Here is a 25,925-nt window from a genome sequence, read left to right as displayed (position 1 = left end):
TTTGCCAGTGAGAAAATGAGCTTTGGTTAATAATGTAGAATAATGCCATTTCTCACTCCTGGGAAAATAAGGGACTATTTGAGTAAGACAAAGACATCGCACGACCATTGTTAAGTGCCGCATAAAGAACTGTTACACTGAAGAGGCCTTGCTGTTATCAGTCCTTCTAGTATCATAGACTCTTTAATGCTCCCCCTTGAAGAAATTAAACTTGGACTGCCATCTCTAGATGGTGGCAGTAACTCAAGAGCAGCTAAACTGCTGAGCTTAAGCTATAGTAACCTTTGATTTAAATGCCTATATATATGTGTTCTTTTCTACAGATAAATGGGTAGGTGGATGGATCATCTTATTAAAATAACCAAATGCTACACAAAAACTTTTTAAAGCTAAGATAAAAGTGTCTGCTCCCTGCCAACCACGTCCCCTTCCTTCTGCTTGCGGTTCAGATAGGGAAAGTGACCTGTGAGCTCCCGGCCAATGCAAATGGTAGCAGGAAGCAGAGAAGGGAACCTGGTGGGAGCAGCCAATTCAACTCCAAAAGTCATTTCTCTGTGAGACAGGGGTGGGAACTCCTGCCTTAGTGCTAAATTTGAAGAGTCCAAGTAACAAGAGCAACAATTCTTGAAGTTATGTAAGTTTCTCAAGATTCACCAACCAGCACATTCCGATGGAGGCATTGGAGTCTAGAGATGAGGCTTGGAAGGCCTGGGCATGAATCCTGGCCATAAGGAGGGCAAAAATGACTTTTCTTTATCCAAAGTGGGAATAATAAGAGTATTTGCATCATGGATGTTAAGAAGATTCAGTAAGATAATGTGTCTAAAGATGTTTAGCAGGGTATATGACGTATAATTGGCCCTCACTAAATGTTAGCTGATGTGTGAGTCAGCTACAACTCTATTACAAACTTTGTGTTGTAAGCAGTCACCACTTACTTGGCTAGCAATTGTGTGGTTAGCACTCAGCTGGGTTTGTCTGAGAGCAGCCATGCGGTTTTCTGTGCTTCGGCTTGGTTGTCCTGCCTGGGACCTTGGCTGAGACAGCCGGTGACTCAGCTGTGGTCCCCCGCAGGCTAAGCGGGCTTGTCCTCAGGGTAGGCACATGACACCCAGGAGTGAAGTGAGAGTCTGCAAGGCCTCCTGACCTCCGCTCAGAAATGTGGTGTGGATTTCCACCGCCATCCTTACTGTGGCAAGTCCGCAGGCCAGACACATTTCAGGAAATGAGAGGGACCCTTCCCCGCTGAGAGCAGCTGCAGTCACACTGCAAGGAGCTTGGGTTGAGAGAAGACAACATTTGAAGCCACTTTGGCAAATTCTACCACAGTTGCTGTTATCATTGCTTTTCCCACAAGCTTTAATGCTGACACTTGGTTGACTCAGAGTCTCCAGCTGCAGGACTTTTTTCCTGTCTGTTAAACAAGTTAAGTACTTCTAGGAATAACCATGGTTTATGTATTTACTATCTTATTGAAATAGTAGCTACTGTCTGAAGAAATGAGTTTTCTACACTCTTGATTTTATAGTTAAATGTAAATGTACGTGTTTGTGTGTGTGTGTGTGTGTGTGTGTATGTGTGTATCCTACTGACTCTGGGATAGTTAGTCAGGAGGTGGGTAAGCTTTTCCACATCTGAAAATGCAACTATAATTTATTTTGAAAGAAGATAAATTGGTAGACTTGTGTATTTGGCCCTTAATGATATCCAGTACTCTCAATCCTGATGAGTTTTTTTATTTAAAATTTCTATTTATTGAGAGAGAGTGCATGCAAGAGAGAGAGAAATATCAATTTGTTGTTCCACTTATTTATGCATGCATTGGTTGATTCTTGTATGTTCCCTGACCAGGGTTCAAACCTACAACTTTGGCATATCAGGGCGACACTCTAACCAGCTGAGCTACCCAGCCAGGGCCTAGTGAATTTTAATAGAGAGACTATAACACTAGAAAAAAAAATTAAGGCCTATTTCTTTATACTTAGAATTAAATTCTGATGAAAAGCATGACCTTAACTTTTGTAAAAACAATACTTAATCAGAGCAAAATCAGATTAGAAATATATCTATTTTCTTTCTTTTTTTTTCTTTTTCTTTTTTTCACCTCTTTGACTTCCTCCCAATGTTTTTTGGATGGTTGGTTTTTTGAGTTTTTTTGTTTTGTTTTGTTTTTTTGTTTTTGTGGGTTTTTTTTCAAGCTCTGCAGGTTGTGGGCTCTTCTCTCTTTCTCTCTTTCTGTCTCATTGTTTTCATGCATCTCTCCATGTTCATTCTGCCTTTCTGACTGACTGTCCCTCATCCCTTTTTTTTCTCTCTCAACTTCCCTTTCTACAATATTACATACTTGTCTTTTTCTCTATGCTTTTCTCCTTTAAACCAAGTCAACCACTCTTATAAAGACATGTCTATGTAACAAATACTATGCAAAACTGTTCCTGATCTTCTTAGGTCAGAATCAGATAGCTCTCCTTAAATGCAACTAGCCTGGTTGGTGTGCTCAATGGTAGAGCAAGGACCCATGAACTAGAGGGACATTGGTTCAATTCCTGGTCAGGGTACATGCCTAGGTTGCAGGCTTGGTTCACAATAGAGGGTGTGCAAAAGGGGGTCAATCGATGTTTCTCTCTCATCAATGTTTCTCTCTCCTCTCCCTTCCTCTCTCTAAAAAATCAATGAAAACATATTTTTTTTAAAAAATAAAGAAATTCAACTAAACCAGCATATCCCCAAACGTAGTTCTAAACCAAACCCATCAGCATCATACACAAATTAGTTAGAAATGAATATTCTCAGGCCCCAGCCCAGACCTATTCAGTATGAAACTCTACTGTTGGCTCAGCAATACTTTAACAAGCTCTTCATGTCATCCTGATGCACAGTAGATTCTGAGGACCACTGACCTAAACTCAAGTGAGCAAAAAATCAGAAATGCATGCAAAATGGTACCTACAGCAGAAATAAACTAGGATAAAGGTTTCAAAACGGTATCTAAACATTTTAGCTTGCAAACAAACTAAATTGTTATTATCAGTTATCTAAAATTTTTAGTCTCTGTAAGAAAAACTGACACTCTGCTAGTTATAGTCATCTCCTCTCCCTCTCAAAAAAAAAAAAAAAAAATTTAACTCTGCTCCAAATCTCAAAGATGGCCAGTTGTCATGCTGCTGTCATCACTATCATTAGAGTAAAAATTCTGAGATATAGTCATTTCTTCTTGCTTTAATTTTTTTCACCAGTTGTGAAATTTTCTCCTTCATTTTATAGTATTTGGGAAATGTATGCTCCCCAGGCTGTTCATTTTTAAGACAACCATATTTAAATTCTACTCAATGTTAATTAAATGGTTAAAAAATTAGTTCTTTTAGAAAATGGAAATCTTGGGCTTATTTGAATAAGCAATATTAAGTATATTTACAGTCATGTAAAATGCAATATATTAACATTTAAATTTTTAAAACATAGCTAAAAATCACTTTTAAAGTGGTTATTTATAACTGAATAGTATATTGGCAAATAAAAAAATCATTTTTAATGGGTGGGAAGACTTTTTTCTTAATTAGATCTTTTAAAATACATCTTAAAACATAGCTTCAAAACTTCTCCCTTGTCTCTTAAGCTATTTAAACATTGGCACTAATAATAGTTATTAAAATGGATAAATAAGTCAAGTGGAAATAGTGGTAATGAAATTTAAGAAAGTCACTGAAAAAAACTGAAACATGATCAAAAAATTAAATTGACTCCTATATATTGAACTATAATATGAACTAATTATATTTAGAAAGGACTATTACTTTTGTATTATCTCAACATCTTCAAGTACTCTTAGTATTAAGTTTCTAGTTTTCTAGAAAACCCATAATTTCTCTACAATGAAACATTTTACTGAATATAAAAAGAATTCTCAGCTCAAAAAGCATAAGACATCAAATAATTGAACATTTTTCATGGACATAATGTAAGCCAAAGCAATAGATTTAAATTTTTCCATTGAATTCACAGGAATCCCTTTCTAAAATATGCGGGCAATACAAAATTATATATATATATATATATATATATATATATATATATATATATATAGTTGATTGCACCTTTTTTATAATAACTTTGATTCTTACTGATAAACTTCAAAATGGAAATGTTCAATTTTTCTCCTCTTACCCCTTTTGATATTATCATCAGAGCAGTATTAGGTGTGACAATGACAAATCCAAAAAGAGGGACCTTTTACTTTTTCAGTTAATATTCTCAGCTACTTCAGAGAATACATCTGGGTATTTACCAAAGGAAATATAATATTACAAAAATGTGAGGTCTCTCATTTAGGAATCATTTATATCTATTTTAAACTGAGTGCTTAGTAGTAAAAATAAATTATTAACGTAGCATTAAATTGTTAGATGCTGAGGAGTTTATTTGCTATACCTGAATATTTTTAAAGGATCCATTTGCATTTCCAGATTACAATTTGCTAGCATTCCTTTTTCTACATTATAAATGGATGGCTGTACAAAGAAAGTTCCCTGTTGCAGTTAGAACACCCCACCTCATGCCCTTGCTGTTGGCAGGTTGTATTACTTACTCCACCCTTAGGCGAGAGTTCTGATTCCTTGCCTCTATAGACTCTCTTTGAATAGCCCTCATCTGCTCTGCACTTTAGCAGCCTTGTCTACTGGAAAAGGGTGAATACATTGGTCACTCTGTTTCTTTTTTTTTTTTTTTCTTTTAATATATTTTTATTGATTTCAGAGAGGAAGAGAGAGTGAGAGAAAGATAGAAACATCAATGATGAGAGAATCATTGATGGGTTGCCTCCTGCACACCCCACACTGAGGATCAAGCCTGTAACCCAGGCATGTGCCCTTGACCAGAATAGAAGTAGCAAGGTCACTCTGTTTCCATGTTAGTATGTCCATAATCCATAGGGGAGATGGAAACCTCTTCTAATACATTTTGGGTGGTGCAGTAGGTTAGTATCTGCTAAATATTCATGTCCCCCTAGACTTCCAGAATGTGACTGTATATGGAAATAGAGTCTTACAAAAGTAATAAGGTTAGAGTTTATGGTTTCCCCCAGATTCAGCCCAGAAAGAAGGAAGGGAAAGAAGACCCTTCTACTCTCCCTCACTGGTCCACGCTTCTTGTCTAGCCTAAAAAATAGCAAAGCCCACTTTTCTTTTCTTTTTTTCCAAATCTATTAGCAATGCCCAAACCTAGGCCTTTGAAAAGCACATACTAAAATTTGACTCCTTTCTTATCTGCAAGCTTCTGCGTCATCCATTTTCCAAGGCAACGAAAGTGGAAAACTTTAGCTTTCCAGTTACAGGAAAAGGGGCAGAGAGTGCAAGGAATTCAAGGGAAGAAAAACTTTGTTAATGCCCCAAAATATGTTCCTGTCCCTGGCTTGGCACTTACTAAGCTATGAAAATTAGATAAGCAGCATTTATTAATCAGTGTAATAGTGATTATACATACACTGAGTGGCCAGGCTATTGTGATCTCTGAATGTATAATAATCTGGCCACTCAGAGTGTGTGTGTGTGTGTGTGTGTGTGTGTGTTTGTGTGTGTGTGTGTGTGTTATTATATATATTAAAGGTCGGTGCATGAATTCATGCATGGGTGTGGTCTGGCCAGCCTTGCCAGGGAAAGGGGACATAGGCAGTTGGCCAGCCTGCCTGCTGGTTGAACTGGTCAATGAGACAATTTGCATGTTAGGATATACACTGAGTGGCCAGATTATTATGCGTTCAGAGATCATAATAATCTAGCTACTTAGTACATATATATATATAGATTTTAAAGTGAAGTTATAAGAATATTTCAAGTACACTCAAGAACTCTTTTATTTGTTAATTGGGCCTGCATTTAAAAATTTGAAACACTAAATATTCCTTTATTTCCTACGTGCAGCTTGTTATACAGCTATCAAAATGATGGCACTTTGTTGTAGAAGTTAACTGTTCTCGGTTTGGAATATTGCATTAAAGTTTCTGGTTTGTTTTTTGGGGGGGTTAAAAATACAGGGGAAAAAAGTGGCATGGATCATAACTATGTGTGTTAATATACAACCATACATTGTGTGTGCAAAAAAATGATTGCTTTTCTATTCATCATTCTCAATATAGCATTGGAAATACTTAAGTAGCTGAACCCTTGACTTTTCTATAAATATGTTTTGACCTCAGTTTTATTTATCTTTTATCCAACAATGCTCAAATGATATTTGAGTTAACTCCACAAGGATTTTCCATCTCAGGACACTTTCTACTAGATAGGACACAAAATTCAGTTGCTTAAATGGCCTCAATGTTCTTCAAAATAGGCTCAAGATAATGGCATACTCCTTAATTTCTTCAAAGGGTTGTTTCCTAAGATACTAATGTTATCGGAGAAATTGAGGTGTCCACACTCCCACTGGGTCCTGGGGATGAGGTCCTTATAATATACATCAAGAAAAAGAATTTTCTGAGAGTCACACAGGAGGATGAGGGGTTTTATTTCCAGGGAATTACCTCCCTGGGTTTCCTAAGTCCCATTTCCCTTAGTCCCGTTATAGAAGTGTCACTGTGGTTTCAGTAGAGCTAGAAGCAGAGCTAGTGTCCAGAGTTTTCTTTCCATGTTGGATCTGGACCCAGTTCAGCATCAGGCTAACAGCAGTTCATCAGTCCATCACGAAGCTGCACAAATGACATACCTATAATATTTGGTCTTCCCTTTGTCCCTTCTTATTATTAATAACTAGTTCATTACAGTAGTATCACTAAGATCCCCAAAAGAGGTAAAGGCATTCTGCCCAGCAAACTGCTGCCATAATTCCAAACTAGGGACATTCCATACAACTAGTTTGATGAATTGCTCTGTCTGGTCAGGCAGCATCCAGAGGTTTGTTCTAATGGCCCAGGCACTTTCTGAGAAAAATATACTCCACTATGCCCCAAGAATGGGTGCTGACAATTGAGTAAATGTCTTGGAATCGGGAATGCTCGGCTTTGCATAAATCTGAACTTTGTAGATTAACCACCTACTTAATTCATTCATCCATAAAGCATGCATACACTTTATAACAAATAGAATTTATGCCTACATTTAAATAAAAGAGACCATTTTAGCAAACAGTATCATCCCACCCTCCTTTGTTCTGGCCTCCTCGCTGACAGATGCACAAGTCCCTCAACATTTGATTTTTCAAAATCCAAACATCGAGGGGACCAGGCTTCTGCACATCTATGGGAGCCTGTGGGAAGCTAACTCTGAGGACAAGCTGCAGAAGAGTCTTCTGGGGACTGGTGAGGTCCATGAATCTGCATTTTAGTGAACACCAAAGGTGAATACCACACCTGTTAATGTTATGAAATGATTCCCTTCCCAGTGCAAATGATTTTATCATCAATTCAGATTCACACAGGAGGATGAGGGATTTTTATTTCCGAGGATTTACTTCCCTGGGTTTCCTAAGTCACATTTCCCTTAGTCCAGTTATAGAAGTGTCACTGTGGTTTCAGTTAATGAATTAGTCTCGCCTAGTGGTTTTCAAACTTCAGCGGGCATCTGAGCAGCTGCAGGACTTGTTCAAATGCAGGTTGCTGGGCCTCGTTTACAGAGTTTCTGTTTCAGTGCCCCTGGGGTGGAGCCCAAGGATTTGCTTTTCACTGAAGTCCAAAAGAAATGGTGAAACTGCTGGTCCTGGATCTACACTTTGAAAAGTACTGAGCTAAACTTACTCTCTCTTGTGCAAACGCAAAAGCAAACACTTTCCAAACTGTGTGGTATCTTATTAAAAGGGTTAAACAAAATTAAAGGTATTTCTTTACTGCCTGAGTCCTCCTTTCATCATACTAGCATGTATTACTAACTCCTTGTGGGGAGAGAAAATGCAGTATTTCTCACACATGTGTTACCACAGAACTCTCTTCTCAGGAGAATCCTGGGAAACTACTTTAAAAAGCCTAACACAGCACCATGACAAATTAGTGCATTCAAGAAACTTGGACTTTCCCTTTTTTTTCTTTTTTTTTAATAAGGGAAAGTTTATTTAGAAAGTTAAAGAAGTAGAAGAAGGGCCCTTGGAGCTTAGGAAAAAGAGGGGGAGATACATGTGTTTTTGTTACCAGGGAAGTTGAAGTATCCCTTTTCCCACTGAGTGCTGGGGTTGGGGAGGTCTTTACGATATCCCAAGAAAAAGAATTTTCTGAAACTCCCCTGATAAAAATCATGAGAGGAGAGTGATTTTATTTGCGTGGAATTATATCCCTGGATTTCCAAAGTGCCCTTTCCCTAATCCAGTCCTAAAAGAAGTGTAGCTGAAAATACAGTAAAGCTAAAAGCAAAGCCAGTGACCAGAGTTTCTGTTCCATGTTACAGCCAGGTCTGGTTTGGCATTAAGTTAGTTGCAGTCCATTAGTCCCCTGTGTGTGGGCCATGTGGACAAACATCAGTTTTCATATTGAAGAAGATAGAGGGAATCATAAGTAACATGCCAAGAACAGACTGAAGGGTCCCAGGTCCAATTCTGGTCAATGGCATGTACCTTGGTTGTGGACACAACCCCAGTGGGGAGTGTGCAGAAAAAATCTTTCATCGATGTTTTGAACTCTCTATCCCTCTCCCTTCCTCTCTGTAAAAAATCAATAAAATATATATATTTTTTAAAACATGCCAAGAATAGTGTGTCATGTTTCAGTACATCTAAAGTACTGTATCTTAAAGTATGGCCCAAAGAATCACCTCCAATATCTATTAAATATGGAGACTAGAAGACCCATCTCTGACATATAACATCAGAATCTGTAGAAGTGGAGCCCAGAAATTCACATTTGTAACAAGTTCCCAGAAAATGTTTATCTCACTCAGTTTGAGAATCACTCATTAATTTTATTTTATTTTTTAAAATATATTTTATTGATTTTTTACAGAAAGGAAGAGAGAGGGGTAGAGAGCCAGAAACATCGATGAGAGAGAAACATTGACCAGCTGCCTCCTGCACACCTCCTACTGGGGATGTGCACGCAACCAATGTACATGCCCTTGAGCGGAATCAAACCTGGGACCCTCAGTCCTCAGGCCAACGATCTATCCACTGAGTCAAACTGGTTTTGGCCACTCATTAATTTTAAAGGAGAACCTATTTCCCCAATACGCCAGAATGTTTCCGTGTTCTTGAACGTTTCTGCTCTCTCATTTTTATTTTAGGAGACAACAATGGATGGGTTTTTCAAATTGAGAAAAATTTTATCAATTACAACAAAACGGCCTTCCCATACCTCTTTGAGTCTGAAACACCGAAATGCTGTAAGTAACCGGAGGGGTTGAGTCTCCTGTTTCATGAATTCATGAGGCACCATGTCTTTAAAAGTTGGACCCAACATTTAAAAAAAAAAAAAAAAAAAAAAAAAGGCTAGTTATAGTTTTCCTGTTGCAAACTCTATTAGATATGCAGTCTTAATTTGAGAATTTTATATAAAAATGACTCAGGGATCTTAACTGTAAAAGTAATAAATCATGCTAGGTATTGTTGTAAATAAGATTACTGTCAGTCAAGATGGCCATTTTATATGTCTCCTTTTTACAGTCACTATAAACTCCAATATAAAGGAAACTGAAAATAGAAGAGCATAAAAGCTATTTGGATTTTAATGCTTGTAAGTGAAAAATCTTCTGAGGTCTAAACTATGATTTAGAGCTACAAAAAAAGGCCTTATTAATTATAACCTACCATGCAGAATGATATATCAAAAACTTACAAAAACACTAGAGGCAGTGTTGGAGGGTATAACCTTGAGGATTAAGCCTTTAATACTTTAGATCAGGAAGATCTACATGAATAATTCTTTTAAATAAATTTAGTCTATTCTAATAAATTGTGCCAATGTAAATTTGCACCTTGGAATTGTAATGTTGATTCTAGCTATTCAAAACCTCAGTTGAGCCCTAGCTGGTTTGGCTCAGTAGATAGAGCCTCAGCCTGTGGACTGAAGGGTCCCAGATTCAATTCCAGTTAAGGGAACATGCCCGGGTTGTGAGCTCCATTCCCAGTAGATCCCTCTCTCATCCCTGATGTTTCTATTTCTCTCTAACTCTCCCTTTCTCTCTCAAATCAATAAAAACATTTAAACAAAATAAACCTTCAGTTAAAAGCAGGGGTTGGGTTACTTTACTATTTTTATGTTCTACCACAAATTGTAAATTATAGCTTTTGTTTTCATTTTTAGCATTTCTGCCTTTACTACTCAAATGAGATTAATAAAACTACAGTACTAGCAATCCCCAGTTTAAGGGAGTGTACATTCTTCGAGTAAGTCTCACAGGCTGCTCAGCAATCTGTCTCGGCCTCACGTTGTTTCCCAGAATATGAAGACCAAATTACTAGATCACTGAAAAACTAAAAGCTTTGGGGAAAGAAAAAAATTAATATAATGAAAAAATGACAATGGATTAAGCCACATTTCTCAAAACATAGTTTTTCTTTTCGTTTTGTTTTATGTATACTTTTCATATCTTAAATTTTAATTGAATCTTTTTATATCTCACCTATTCCCAAAAGGCTTTTAGGCAGTTCAAGATAAAACTATGGCTATTAACAAACTTAAACCATTAACATAACATAAATGACAAAAATTCAGTGGTGAGTAGAAAAAGGAATGGAAAAGGAAAATAAGGTAATCTTCACAGAGAAAAGTTCAGTAGTTGTATCCAAAGCTTAGTTCTGAATTTGGTAGTCATTAGGTCAAAGAAGAGGGAAATGGGCTACATGACTTTCATAGTCTGGTTTCTAAAGTAAAAACAAACAAATGGGAGGGAAATCGATCAAGTAAGCAAGAGAAATTAATTTTTGCCTGAACCTGAACTCTGAGATAAAGTTGTCACAAGTAATACTACAGAGCAGAAATGGAGCTATACAATAAATGATGTATCAATAAGTTTTTATCAGTACTTAGTAAAGAACAAATAGATAATTTTAATTATTTTTAAACACAATTCAAGGAGAGGTGGTAATAATTAAATATCTTTTTGAAACTTAAAAGCAAGCAATGGCCCTGACAGGTTTGGCTCAGTAGATAGAGCATCGGCCTGCGGACTAAAGGGTCCCGGGTTCGATTCCGGTCAAAGGCATGTACCTTGGTTGCAGGCACATCCCCAGTAGGAGATGTGCAAGAGGCAGTTGACTAATATTTCTAACTCTCTATTCCTCTCCCTTCCTCTCTGTAAAAAATCAATCAAATATATATATATTTTTTTCCAAAAAGCAAGCAATGTAAAATGGGATAGAAAGTGGAGTATAAAATTTGGAAGTGATACTTGAATTAAGGTTCCTATTGTGCCACTTTATCTGAATCAGATTGTTATAAGGATTTATTGGAAATTAAACCGAGGATGGCTAATAATCATTTTTGGCTGAATGACAGAATGTGGTGAGCTCGCATTTATAAAGTGTACCTCTCAAGAAGAGTGCCACAAAAAACATATATCTACTGTTAACTAATGTACTAATAAAGTTTATATTTGAGGGATTTGGAAAGTGCAGAGATTTGGAAAGAATTTTTACTCAGCCATAATTTCATTAACTAGCTGGTGCATTGCTCATCCTTTTCGATTTTAGCATAGTGAAATTTCCTGTTCAAACCATTTTTGTCATGTTTTCAATTAGCATTTTAGCATAATCTAAAAGCACAACCATATTATAACCACTGGAGTTAAGCTAATCTCACTGCCCTTCTTACTCTCACTCTCAGGACCTTCATCTTCCTGCCAAACCCTCACCACTCCTTCCCCACAACATAAACACACTCACGCTGGAATGGCTTTTATGTGAGGAGACAGAATCGGTTTTCAGAGATTCATAACCAAAGCGGTCACTTACCACTATAAAGCTGTTTAGTTCTTGGCAGAGGCTCTGTTTACAAAGAACACATATCCTAAGCTATCGTCTTGATCTCTCGTGGTCTTGTAAAGGTGTCTGCGAGTTATTTGGGAGGAGAGGAAGTGCAGCTGTCACCAGCCAGTATCTGAGCCAAGGAGACCCGTTACTATTTCCAAGGCTGCAGCCAATCGTGCTGGTGAGCAGTCACCACCAGCTTTGTCACGGAATCTCTACTCTGCCATTAAGACACAGTTCCAGTCTCTGAAAGCTCTACTGTGAAAGTCACAACGGAGGCCTGCAAGCAGGAGCATCCTCCTACGATCTTTTAAAATGTTGTTCGCTGTTATCATTTTTAAATAGGTAATTGTGTAGAAAACACTGTCCTGAATCTTGGATGAAGCTGGTTGGCTTAGCTACACATCTTCCCAGCTCAGTATGGGAATGATTAGGAGAAGTGGTCCACTGGGTCATCTGGACACAGTCTACACCTACTTTGCCTGTTCTCTGTAGACATTGGAGCCTGTAACCTTAACCTCTGCTGCACAGTTCAGGGCTTCAAAGCAAATATAGAAGGGGAGCATTCCTCCTTGCTCTCAGTAATCATCTACTGCTCACAGAGGCAGGAATCAGACTAGATTTATTACACCTAGTAATAATCTCATTTTATTCTTTAGCTGATGAGCGCATGACTGCAAGTCTCATGTAGACTTTAGGAATATTGGGTCTCATCTTTAAGACTATCACTGTAGCCCCACATGATAACCAAAGGCATGTATCTCATTCTCCCTCTTTCCTACACCCATCAGTAAGAAGAGAATAGCTTTGTGTAAAAATATGTTCAATCCCATAAATGACATTTTAGACATTCTTGCATCCCTACAAAAGCCAAAAGATCACTTTAAAAATCCTTTGAAAAACTCCTGAATTTTTCAAGGGAGAAAAAAAAAATCTACCAACACTATAGCTCAGCATTTAGTTCTCTGCCTGCATGGTAGTTAAAAATGATTTAGTCTTCCATTAACGATTTGATTATATTGTCAGTAAACACTTTATTCTTAAGTAGCAGCTTTAATGTGGACATTAAAGGCCGTCACACACTATCATATCTCCCTCAGATTAGCTTTTCTCCTGAGGTAAGCAAGAGCAGATGATTTCATTTATTTGCAAAAATTAAAAAATAAAAATAAAATAAAGGAGAATTGCAGTCTGCTATTTAAACCTGTATATTTTTATATCTTAATGTTTTAGTTCTATGTAATGTTCAAGTTAAAAGCAAACTTTGGAACCTTAATTTAAAGCACTGACTGAATTGCTTAGGTAAAACAAGATAGACTTTGTACTAAATAATTTTCATAGCTTTTTCTTACTTTCCATTACCCTCCAGTTCCTGGTCCCTCACTGTCCTCATGTCTTACTCTCCTCCTCTTTATTCAGCCGTCAGTTTTGTGCCCATGAAATGCCTTTGCCGAGATTTACAGCTTGACTGTGATGAGTCCAAATTACGAGCTGTTCCATCAGTTTCTTCAAATGTGACCTCCATGTAAGTAGAAAATAATGGCTTTGCCTGAGCCAGAACAGTCCTTGGAAAACTGTGTCATAATTAAAGCCTTGTCATTCTTGATATAGTACATTTTTACTCAAAGATCATGTCATTGCTCCATGCTCGATTCTGGTTGCTGATATTTATTTTGCATGTATTAAATGCTACCCTTATTCTAAATTATTCCATGCATTAACTTACTTAGTCCCTCATAACAATATAATGTCACCATATTTCATCTAAACAAAGGACACAATCAATTGTATGTGCTGCTAAAGAAAAAAGCTGCCAATTAAACTTTTATATAGAGCTTTCTTATTTTATCAAGTGTTTACTTGAAAGAACTCTTTTAGAGTTTATTGAACATAAGTTTTAATACACTCTGATATATAAATTTTTAAAAAGTTAAATAAATGGTATTAAATATTCCCAAAGATTCACATTTAAAATTAAACTCTTCTGAGTCACATTTGGTTTGGAGATGTTGATAATTGGGGTTTTTTCTTAAGTAACTCAAACTTATATGTGTAAAACAGAAATCTTCATATTAAGTGGTTTGTTGATCCAGTACAGATTAGAATTCAGCAAACTTCAACACCACAAATATACACATTTGGCTGAGACTTTCAAAAGAAATCAGTGAAAAATAGATATTTTAATCCAATATTTTTGCTGAGGTTTTTTTTGTTTTCATCAGATGTTTTAGTGACTTATGGCTCTGTATATATAAGGGCAAAATAAAAGTTATTCTTAAATTTACAAATGTTGGCAAATTCTGCCTTGTTTTAACCCAAACCATGTAACCCAGCAAGTTATATAAGGGGTGGGGAATAGCTATGATGATAGTGGTGCCATCAAATAAATAGCATCCAGGAGTTTACCCAAGTGATGTCATCTAGGGACTTTACCCAAATTGACAATGAGCTGAGGGCATCCGGCAGGGTAAGCTACAGAGACTTTTCCAAAGGAAGCAACATTTTCACCTAAACTAAGGATAGCATTCTTTCCTAGCCTCAATTCACCAATGTTTTTTGTTATAGTAATTAGTCTTACTAGAAAAATAATAATAATCTCTTCACAAAAAAAATCTGAGGTCCTATGGAGAGTTTCCATGATTTAAATTCTGACTGGAACTGCTGGATTTTTATAATGTGTGATGATTTCATTCTATATTCAAAGAAAAAAAGTATCACCCCAATGCTTACATCAAATTACTCAAAAATACAAACCAAAGAATACCTTGATGCTACCAATCTTTTTTTTATTTTTCCACAAATAAAATTTTATTTCATTCTTAAACAATTCAGCTAATCTTTGTAAATGAGAAACAGAAGAGCGCTGGAGAAGTAGAGGAGGATAAGGCAATGACTAATTAGAAAGTGCATGTCCCACCTAAAGGTATTCTGATTCAATTAAAAAAAAATAAAGCTCTTCTGGCTCAGAACATACAGACATACATACACCAGACATACATGTGTAATGTATATGCATTTGTACATACACACATACATATATACATAAAGAGATGTGTGCATACATATGAGCCACCGGTTTTCAACTCTTGGTATAAGGAAAAACCGGGATCATAAATGATTGGCTATAGAAAGACGAGGATGAAAGAAGAGTCCAAGATGACTGCGAGGTTTCTATTCTGAGTAATACGGTGATCCAAGGATGGGGAGCCTGGTGGCAATAAGTAGGGGAGGACTCTAGCTTTAGAAGTTTCTTTCAATTTGAGGTTACCAGGTCATGCCGTGGAAATTTCCTATAGGAATTTGGAGATGTGAGAACGGAGTGCAGGAGTTTATGTCTGTACCACTTTATTTTATTTTGTGTTTTTTAGAAATAGCATTTTCTTGCACTTTGGGTTGAGCAGCTTGATTGAGGGTGTCCATTTCTATTTTCCTCTGCAGAACACTGACTCAGCATCATATCTCGTCCCAGTGTTTGTTCCATTCCGCAGAGAAAAGGCTTTACAGCAAACACATTAGGAGAGTAAATATTAGGAGAGTTTATTACTGAGCTCAGTCCATATTTTGAGTCAGAACTATCATAGAGAAATTTCAGAAATGGACTAAATAATATATAAGTAAAGTAATAAAGAACCCAATAACCCAAGTAATATTTATTGAAGTTGGGATTGTTAAAGATATTTCACATAATGCTAATAACAAAAGAGACAAATATATAAATATGTTTATTTCTGCATTGTTCTACTTTGCTAAATATTAACTCTATGAAAGCTGACATTAAGGTCCTGGGATTTTATCATTAAAATGACATCACCCAATAAGAACTTCCTTTATAAAAACTAGAGGTAGCTCTAACAATTATAATAATAAAGCCAGCAGTTGCTCTCTTTCATTCACATACTTCACTTTGTGAGAAGTCAAACTTGGAATTTTAATTTTAAAATAAAAAATCTATTATATTAAAAAGTATTTGGGTTTGTTCTATTAAGTGTGAATAACAACACCTACCTCCTTCCATTTCCTGGGGCCCTATGAAAATATAGAGAATGCTATTTGTGAAAACATTTGGCATCATTTAGAAAGAAAGAGCCTATAAATTGTAGGCACCATTAATAAAAACCCAAATTTCTAAGAAACATTATTTAAGAAACTTTAAAGGGATGGGTACCTTTTTTCTGCCAAGGGCCATTTGGATCTTTGTAGCATCACTTGCACGCCACAAAAAACTATCAAATTAAAAATTAGCCTGCTATATTTTGTCAAACATTTAATTAACTCACTGCTAATGCCTTGGCAGGCCCACACCAAATGCAATTAACCTCCTGCTCTTGTGTTCTCTCATGGGACCTCACTTGTGTCTCTTTTAAGTATATCAAAGATTCTTCTTGTGTACCGGGCCTCCAGTGTTAGTAATAATAACAACATCATATTATGAGAGGTAATCCATTCTTTCAAAATTAAAGAAAAGACTGACATGGAAAGATTATGTATGATTCATGTAAGGGATCCCAGCTGCAATTGTTTGGGGATTTTTGTGTGTTTTTTGTTGTTGTTGTGTTTTGTTTTTTTTGTTTTGGTTTGTTGGGTTTTTTTTGAGTGTGTGTGTATGTGTGTGTGTGTGTGTGTGTGTGTGTGTGTGTTTTAGTTTGTGCTTTTATTTTGTTGTTTGTTTTATTTTGTTACTATTACCTTACATTGCTTTCCTTTAAAAAAATATTTAAAGATTTTAGGTCCTTTTCAACAAAATCACAATTAAAGTGGACCTGGTCTGTGTCAAGCTGCTTTTCAAATTGTGATGCAAGGCAAAATCTTTCCATATGATTTATTAGAAATTGAAATGGACCACTTATATAATAAGGATGGTTCAATTGTATGTACCAATTGACAGTTTTCTTCACAACTAATTTTAAAAGGAAGCCAAAGTAGTGGAATTTGAACAATGAAATAGTGAAGAATATAAAGTTATTTAAGTCCTTGAATGTGTTTTAAAAAGAAATGCTATTTTTATTATCATGCAAAAGCTGAGATGTTTTCTAATGTCTGCTAAATAAAAGTAGAAAAGGAGAACATAACTAAAAATTATTTTTTCAATTTTATTATCTTTAATTTGTATGTCATATCTATAGTGCTGTAATCTAATTTAAGAAAAGAGAATATAATTAATACAAAATCAACAATTAGACCATGTTAAAATGATACTAGGAATATGAGCATAGCATCATGAAACAAAATGTTTCCTGAGAGCTGTTGCTAAAGTAAATAAAGTTTATAATTATCCATATTGTTGTGGTTTTAAAATAAAGAAAAGCAAACTTCAAGTAAGAATCCAAATTTATGTTTATTTCAGGTCACTTCAGAAGAACTTAATAAGAAAACTTCCTGCTGATGCCTTCAAGAAGTACCATGATCTTCGGACACTGTAAGAAAAAAAGTTTCAATTTTTTAAAATTTAATTATTGGTATTAAAATTAACTTTTTGGCATATCTATTTCTTCCCATGTCTGTAACAGCAGCATTACCACTGTTTAAACTTAATCCTTCTTTAGGGACTTGTTTAGCTGTTAGCTGGAGACTACCAGGTAATTTTTTTTTTAGTAGTTGTAGAAGCCATTCTAGAAAAATCTTATATACCTATCCCCAAGGAAACTAGAGAATGTGTGTTGTAAGTTTTCCTGCCCTACTCTGCCAAAGTGGGGACCATCAGGAGTTTTCACTCTCTGCACTATTTAACAATGGATCACCTCAACACACACCTTAAAGAAAGACATGAAGAACTTGTACTACATCTGCAGTCAAGATTAGATAGTGAAGAGTTTTCCCCCATAGACTGGCCAACATTGCTCAGTGGTTGAGCATCTACCTGTGAACCAGGAGGTTATGGTTCAATTCCCACTCAAAGCAAATGCCCGGGTTTGGAGGCTCCATTACCAGTGGGAAAGTGCAGGAGGCAGCCGCTCAATAATTCTCTTTTTTAAAAATATATACTATTATATATGTATTGATTTCAGAGAGGAAGGGAGAGGGAGAGAGATAGAAACATCAATGATGAGAGAAAATCATTGATCAGCTTACCTCCTGCATGCCCCACACTGGGGATGGAGCACAAAACCTGGGCATGTGCTCTGACAGGGAATCAAACCATGACCTCCAGATTCATAGATCAACACTCAACCACTGAGCAACACAAGCTGGGTCAGTGATTTTCTTTTATCATTGATGTTTCTGTCTCTCCCTTCCTCTCTGAAATATATATACTGTGTGTGTGTGTGTGTGTGTGTGTGTGTATGTGTGTGTGTGTATGTATGTGTATATGTGTGTGTGTGTGTGTGTGTGTGTGTGTGTGTTGCGTGTGTGTATAAAAATAAAAAGAGCTTCCCCTGCCCCCAGTTTTGCAAACTCAGTCTCCACCTAAGACTAAATTCCATTTTCACATCTGCCTTGCAGGTTGAGTTTTATTTTGGTCCCAAGTACTATCTGACATTCTAGCTTCTCTTGTTTAGGTGGGCTTTAGAGTGATGTAAGTACTCTCAAAATCCAAAATTATCCAGGTGATGTTAACTGGTTATTTAGGCCAACCTGTGAATAAATCGTATTGTCATATGCTTGTGTTTAAATATTTTGAATCTACCAAAAAAAAAGTATATTTCACATTTGAACACAGAAATTCCAATAAAAATTACTTTTTAGAATTTTATTCTGGACATTTATCAATCAACAAAAAAGAAGTTGTCAAAATTATGCCTGATACAAAAATTTCAAGATAATACTTCTTTATGTTCTGATTTCTGTACTATGAAGAGTTTTTCTGATCTACAGCACCACCTTATGTCCACATGTTTAAAAGAAGTTAGGGTTTATATAACACAGTAGTTTATGATTTTTAAACAAAGAACATTAAATTAATTCATGAACAGCCAATTTGTTCCAAATAATAAAAAAAAATAGCCTAATTTAAAAAAATTCTAATTGATTATCAGATGTATAGCTTGGCTCAGCCTCCAATTTATATTATACTGTTATAATATAAATTATAACAGTACCTACCTCATTATTTTTTGCTCATTACAATAGTTATAAATAAATAAATGAATATTAAAGTCTATGTATTAGTGAGCAAGATGCATTACCTACTATGTGATTGGGCCACATGATCTGTGAAATTGCTATATGTAATAAATTTAAAAATAAAATTTTTTATAATCAAAGTTAGATTTTCTTGCATGTTGCAGAAATAGGGGATCTCTTTTAGTCAAAATTTCTAAGTGTTTGTATTGGTTTCTCCCTTATCATTCCTAAAATTTATAAAAATGTATACATATACTCAGACTAGCCAAACGGACAGCCCTCAGAGCATGAACTCAGGCTTGGAGGTCTTCCTTGGTCACCCCACCACCTGGGCCATAAAAACACACAGCTTCACCAGTGAATATGATGCAATTGCTTGTGCTCTGGGACCTATTTCCTTTGTCCTCCAGCTGCCTCAGGGTCAAACTATCAATGCGACTTTAGTTATTAACTAAGTAAGGCTGCCTTCTTGTCCTGATGTTCCTATATAATTTATATTCTTCTAGTCCTGATTCTTTTCATTTTTATTTTTCTCTTTGTCATGTATATTCCTCATAAGTTTCCTCAAACATTTTTTGTGGGGGGGAGACTTTGGGTGTCAAATTAATAAGATTAAAGTAGATTTGCTTAGCAGACATGGAATATTTCTGGGGGCCTTACTTATATGTTTGCCAGCACTATGTCAAACACCAACAAGTTTGAAAAATTATAGCTAAAAAGTCTGACTAAATTTAATGCCTTACTGTGCATTGAAATTTCATTCCCAGAAAAAAATAAAATAAAAAATAAAAATTTTATTCTCAGAAAATTCCAATATTAAATTTTAGATATTAACTTTTTTACTTTTACAACTAGTATTTCTAAATTAAAAACTAGCCTAATCATGCATGAATTTAAAATAGCAAAACAAAGTTACATGATGTCCACATTCACTAAATTATTTCCTTATATATACCTTTTATAATTAGATTTTTTTAATTGTATTAAAAAAACATTTGACATAAATGTACCTTCTTAACCATTTTAAGTATAGGTTTCAAGGCATTAAGTACTTCACATCATTATATTAACATCACCAACATCTAGCCACAGAATTCTTTTCAACTTGCAGAACTGAAAGTCAATTTCATTGTTTTTCATTTATTTATTTTTAATCTTAGAACAGTTTTAGGTTTATGGAAAAATGAAGATAATACAGAGGATACCCACATACCTCTCACCTAGTTTCCCCAATTATTATCATCTTCTATTATTATAGCATATTTGTTACAATTAATGAATTAATATAGATACGTCATCATTATCATTATGTTTTCCTTTTAATAATTTTCACAGGTTCTTGCAAAACAATAAGATTAGATCCATATCCAAGTATTCTTTCAGAGGACTGTACAATCTTACTAAACTGTAAGTACCAATTCATTTGCCCGTTATACAGTGGTTTGTCAGACTGTCCCGCCCCAGGCCATACCAGCCCTCCAACCCACAACAATGCCTAGGAGAGGAGATATGCAAAGAGCAGAAGGGGCACATGGCATTGCAGCTAAGAGCATGGAGTTCTGAGTCATTCAGGCTTTCAAGTCCTGACTTCATCACTCACTTAAGTGAGTTAAGTTTAGCAATTTATTTTCCTTTCTAAGCATCAGTTGCCTCTCCTGTTAAATATAAATTATAACAGTACCTACCTCAAGGTTGTTGTGAGGAACAAATGAGAAAATTTATGGAAAGAATTAGGCACATTGTGCCAGACATATTACAAGAAATATATATATATATATATATATATATATATATATATATGGCCACTGGAATGACCCGAACAACCAGTTGCTGTGATATGACGCCCACTGAGGCCAGTGAACCTGCCTGATCCCGGTGAGGCCAGCCAACCTCCCTTGGCCCCTATAACCAGTCGGCCCTGCCCCTGATGGCTCCCTCTACCCCAAAAGGAGGTGGGACCAGCCGGTCAATCTCCAGCAGTCCCTCCTCCTGCCCAGCCCCACCCCAGACTAGCCACCCCACCCCAATCAGGGCAAGGCTGGCCAGCCAACTGCCTGCGGCCCCTTCTCCCAACCAACCCCACCTCTGATGGGTCCCCACCACCCTGTTTGGTTCGGGCCAGCCAGCCCACTGCCCACAGCCCTTCCCCACAGCCGGCCCAGCCCTAATCAGCCCCAATCTGGGCAGACCAGCTGGCCAACTTCCCACCATCTCCTCCCCGCAACAGGTCCAGCCCTAATCAACCCCAATTGGGGCCGGGCTGGCTGGACCCCAGCCATGCACAAATGTATGCACTGGGCCTCTAGTCCTACATAATAAAACCGTAATATGCAAATCTACCAAATGGCAAAACAACTGGTCCCTGTGAAGTGCACTGACCACCAGGGGCAGATGCTCAATGCAGGAGCTGCCCCCTGGTGGTAAGTGCACTTCCACAGGGGGAGTACCGCTCAGCCAGAAGCCGGGCTCATGGCTGGTGAGGGAGCACAGCATTGATGCTAGGAGCCTCTCCTGCCTCCACGGCAGCACTAAGGACCTCTGGGGGATGTCTGCCAACTGGTCCCGGATTCTGAGAGGGTGCAGGAGCCAAGAAAGATAAGTCAGACCAACTTCCTTCCAGCAGCCTGCACATCAGTGTTTCCAGAACAGCCTTGTACCACTGCTGAGGAGACGTAAGCCTCTCATTCTCCAGAAGCTTCCTTAGTCTTAGGTGGAGAAGCAATCGCAGCAGGCACCCAACAAGAGGGAATGACTAAAGAGGTTACTTGAGTCCTTACCTTGTGTCGTTCAAACAAAAGCTGCTGCGTAGGATGACTCAGTGAAAGAATGGACCATTTGTGTCCAGAGCAGCGAAGAGTGGCTCAGAAAAGGGACTGGGCTCAACAGATGAACACCGACTGCATGGGTGGATCAAATGTCTGTACCTGACAGATTTCCACTACCTTTCAAGGGAGCCCCCTGAGGTATTCAGAGGAAGTGTAGAAGCTATTCTTCACCTCTTCTTGTGCCCACCTGAGGCTCCAGGTTTGAAAGGGAGGGAAGGAAGTGGTTCTAATACGGGGCCTCAGCCCTTACTGCCCTTAAGCAAAAGTCAAACTTGGCGGGGGAAGGGGAGGTTCCTGTCAGGAGACATTTTACAGGATGTCTACTTAAGATCTGCAGAGTGGAGAAAAGAGAGAAATCAGGGTGGGCCTTGTTATCAGTGGAAGTGGAACTTAAACTGATACTTGTCTATGAAGCATAGGCAGAGAGGAAAAAGAAGAGGAAAGACATTGAAGTGGGAGGCATGGACGAAAACACTTATAATAAATAATATGTACTGAGTACTGTGACTTGCCAGTGCTGATGCCGTGCATTGCCTCGAATGATACATCAGCCCTTAGGAGCAGGTACTAATACTGTCTCCATTTTAGAGTTGGAGAAGCAATGGCTTTCAGGAGCTAATTGCTTGCTTAAGGTCACACACTGTCCGTGACAGCGCTAGGAATCAAACTGGCAGCAGATTCAGAGCAGTGAATTGATGCACTAAAGAAACTGAGTTAGAAATCAACATGGTGAGAGGAGATCAACATAGAAGAGAGGGGATTTACTCTGTAAAAGTGTGAGAGGTTGGGTAGGTATGGTGGGGTCAACCTCTTTAGCAAGACATGCCATGTCCTTTTAACCCGAACAGAGGGCCCTGCCTGCCTCCCAGGTTCATCTCTTAACTGTCTTCACAGCCGCATGGCGAGGCCACACTGAACTATCTGGCAATCCCTTCACTAATCACTCTCCACTTGCCTTTGCATAAGCCATCTCTTCTAACTAGAATAACTTCTGCCCATTCTTTGCTTTGTGAATGGCATGTCTTCGTCCAAGATTCTTTTCGAGCGTGCCTCCTTTGGTAAAGTCTTCCTGCTTCCTCACTCTTTCCTGCTCTGCAGCCCCGACCCCAGCAAAGCCAGGTGCCTTCTCCTCTGCACTGTCAGAGCACCGTGCACGGTACACTTCTCTCCTCTCCTCTTGTTTCTGTAATAACCTGTTCACATGCCGTCTTCCCTTGAGACTCAAGGCCCCTCAAAAAAATAAATGGTATGCTTATCATAAAGCCATAGAGTGGGTGCTCAAAACAATTTGATGAATAAATGAATAGATGAATGAAGACACGGCTGATTGGTTTATTGATCGATTCTGAGAGAATTATTGTAAAAACTAGACATAAAAAATGTAAATGACAAAGAACTTTTAGAGATCCAAAGCCAGGGAAATGGCATGATGAGAAGAATAGGAGAAAAAAACAAACAAACAAACAAAAAAAAAAAACCTTAAGATGTATGATTATTGTTTTTCATTTCCTTATTATAAAATTATCAGGAATACCAATTTTACTGTGGTCATTTCTCCTTTTTCAGGCACCTTAGTAATAACAGGATAACCTTCTTGAAGCCTGGTGTTTTTGAAGATCTCCACAAGTTAGAGTGGCTGTACGTTTAATTTATGTGGCATTTTATGGCGTTGGTTTTTATGTTCTAAAAGTGTATAAGTGAATTGATTTTTTTTTTTTCTTCTGGCTGGCAGGGTAATTGATGATAATAACCTCAGCCAAATTTCCCCACTAACATTTTATGGACTAAATTCTCTTATACTCTTGTAAGTATTAAAATTAAAGCAAATGTTTTAATTAAAAGAAAACACATGTATAAAAATTACTGCTTCTCAGAAGGAAGGTGGGGTGGGAAGAGATTATGCATATAAGCATAATCCATGGACACAGACAATAGGGTGGTGAAAGTCTGAAAGGCCATGCCGAGTGAGGGGGCCAATGGGGAAAAAAGGTGGACATGTGTAATACTTTCAACAATAAAGATATTTTTTAAAGAATGAGAAACAAAAATATTGGGGTGGGGAGTAATCTTCTTATAGTTCCTATTCTGGTTTTGTTTTGTTTTATTTTGTTTGTTATTAGTGTTTTGGTGTGTTTTGGGGGGGTGATGTTTAAATGTTAAATATTTTGGTTTATTTCTACTTTTTATTTTTGTAATTTTCCATATTATCAACTGTGGCATTATTTCTCATTCTATATCTTATTTGAATCATAGGTTGAAAGTTTATGGAAACATATTTATTTTAGTGGTACTAACTTTCCAAATACACAACAAAATATAAAAATGATTTTATATATTTCAGTGAGTTTGATCCATGTAAACGATAAATCTACATATTTTTTTAATTACTGTTTTAAGTTCAACAGCATTAAGTTTGGAATTTTTTTTTTTTTTAAGTTTGAAATTGTTAAAACCCTAAAAAAGGCTTTACAACTAAAAACCATTATTTAATTATAGTTTACTAGGGCCCGGTGCATGAAAATTCATGCACTGGAATGGGGGAGTCCCTCGATCCGGCCTGCCCCCTCTCACAGTCTGGAGCCCTCAGGGGTGGGCGAAGCCCCCATCACACCTCTGCTGTTGTTACTGCCGGCAGTGCAAGCCTCGGGCAGCCCTTGGTGGTTGGGCAAATGCCATCTGAGGCTTGCCTATACTTCGGGCCGGCCCTGGGCAGCTGGGCAGCTGACATCTGAGGCTTGCCTGTGCCTCGGGCTGGCCCTGGACAGCTGGGAGGCTGAGGGAACTGGGGGAACTCCAGAGGCAGGCGCGTGGGGAGGGCCTGGCCGTACTGCACGCCTGCTGCCCCGGCAGGGTTGAGGGTTCTGGGTGCCACCATCTTGTGGCCGTGGGCACCGCCATTTTTGAGGGCGTGGAAGTCAATTAGCATATTCCCTCTTTATTAGCTAGGATAAGACTATTTTGTAGTTTTAACAATTTTTAAGATGCTTTAACAATTTCTGTCTTCCACAATTTGAGTCCATCAAAACTGAATACATCTTCACAGTGATATTTTATTGAAATATTCTTAAGCACACCATTACTGCCTTATATTAATCTCAGTAAAGAAAAATAACATTCATTTAAAAGCGCCTCCTTTCTGGCCAGCATGGCTCAATGGTTGAATGTTGACTCATTATGAACCAGGAGGTCACAGTTCAATTCCCAGTTAGGGTACATGCCTGGGTTGCAGGCTTAACCCCTACTAGGGGGCATGCAGGAGGCAGCTGATCAATGATTCTCTCTCATCATTAATGTTTCTATCTCTCCCTTCCCCTTCCTCTCTGAAATCAATAAAAATATTTTAATTAAAAATTTAAAAATAACATCACCTCCTTTTTACTGCCCACTATTGAAAGACACTGGTTGGTGTTTTTTGTTTGTTTGTTTTGTTTTTGTTACTAGCATTATTGCTTCATCCATATGACAGATATTATTTATCTAATTTTATCACCAACAAGCATTGAAATATAAAGCACAGGACCAAAATAGAGAAAACAACTAACTTAAGAGATTTTCATGGTTTCATAAGAATAATGATAATACCATGTTTGGCTTAAGTTAAATAAAACTACTAGAAAAAAATGTGATTTTTAAAATTATTTCTTTTCTTTTTCAGAGGCCTGATGAATAATGTCCTCACCCATTTACCTGACAGACCTCTTTGCCAGCACATGCCAAGACTGAATTGGCTGTAAGTTGCTCTGTCTTTTCTTTAAAAAGTCAACTAACTTTTCTAGTTTTGCCTAGTTTGTTTGTATATTAGGTTTTGTAAAATGGTAAATTGTTAATGTCATGTCACATTTCCTCAAGTTACTTTAACATGATTTTATTATTAAACATCACATTATCAAACTAACTCCTCTAAACTCTCTCCAAAATAAAATCTCAAAAACAACAACAATAAGCAAACAGACAAAAAAAAAAACAAAAAAAAAAACGTGGAAGCAGAAAGAAGACAGAAGGGATGGCATAGTATCTATATAACATCTCCCCCTTTTCCCTGTTGACCTATTCACCTATTAATATGTACAAAAAGACTAAATTTTCTAAATTCTGCATAGTGAAAATGTGACACTTAGAATTTATTTTGAAGTCATCACAATAGAATAAGTTCCATAAAAT

At 37.2% G+C, this 25,925-nt stretch overlaps 1 protein-coding gene across 1 annotated transcript in view; it reads left to right on the top strand.

Annotated features, from left to right (window-relative positions):
* Positions 1–25,925, top strand: part of RXFP1 (relaxin family peptide receptor 1) — an 81,252-nt gene that overhangs the window by 33,372 nt on the left and 21,955 nt on the right. Inside the window, exons 4-10 of the mRNA XM_084884165.1 lie at positions 9,195–9,293; positions 13,297–13,402; positions 17,222–17,293; positions 20,275–20,346; positions 23,331–23,402; positions 23,497–23,568; positions 25,420–25,494. Of these exons, the coding sequence (XP_084740291.1) occupies positions 9,195–9,293; positions 13,297–13,402; positions 17,222–17,293; positions 20,275–20,346; positions 23,331–23,402; positions 23,497–23,568; positions 25,420–25,494 (568 nt within the window). The remainder of the gene's footprint in view (positions 1–9,194; positions 9,294–13,296; positions 13,403–17,221; positions 17,294–20,274; positions 20,347–23,330; positions 23,403–23,496; positions 23,569–25,419; positions 25,495–25,925) is intronic.

This window comes from Pipistrellus hanaki, assembly GCF_964339955.1.
Source record: "Pipistrellus hanaki genome assembly, chromosome: 5".
NCBI lineage: Eukaryota > Metazoa > Chordata > Mammalia > Chiroptera > Vespertilionidae > Pipistrellus > Pipistrellus hanaki.
This window is presented reverse-complemented; position numbering and strand designations above follow the sequence as displayed.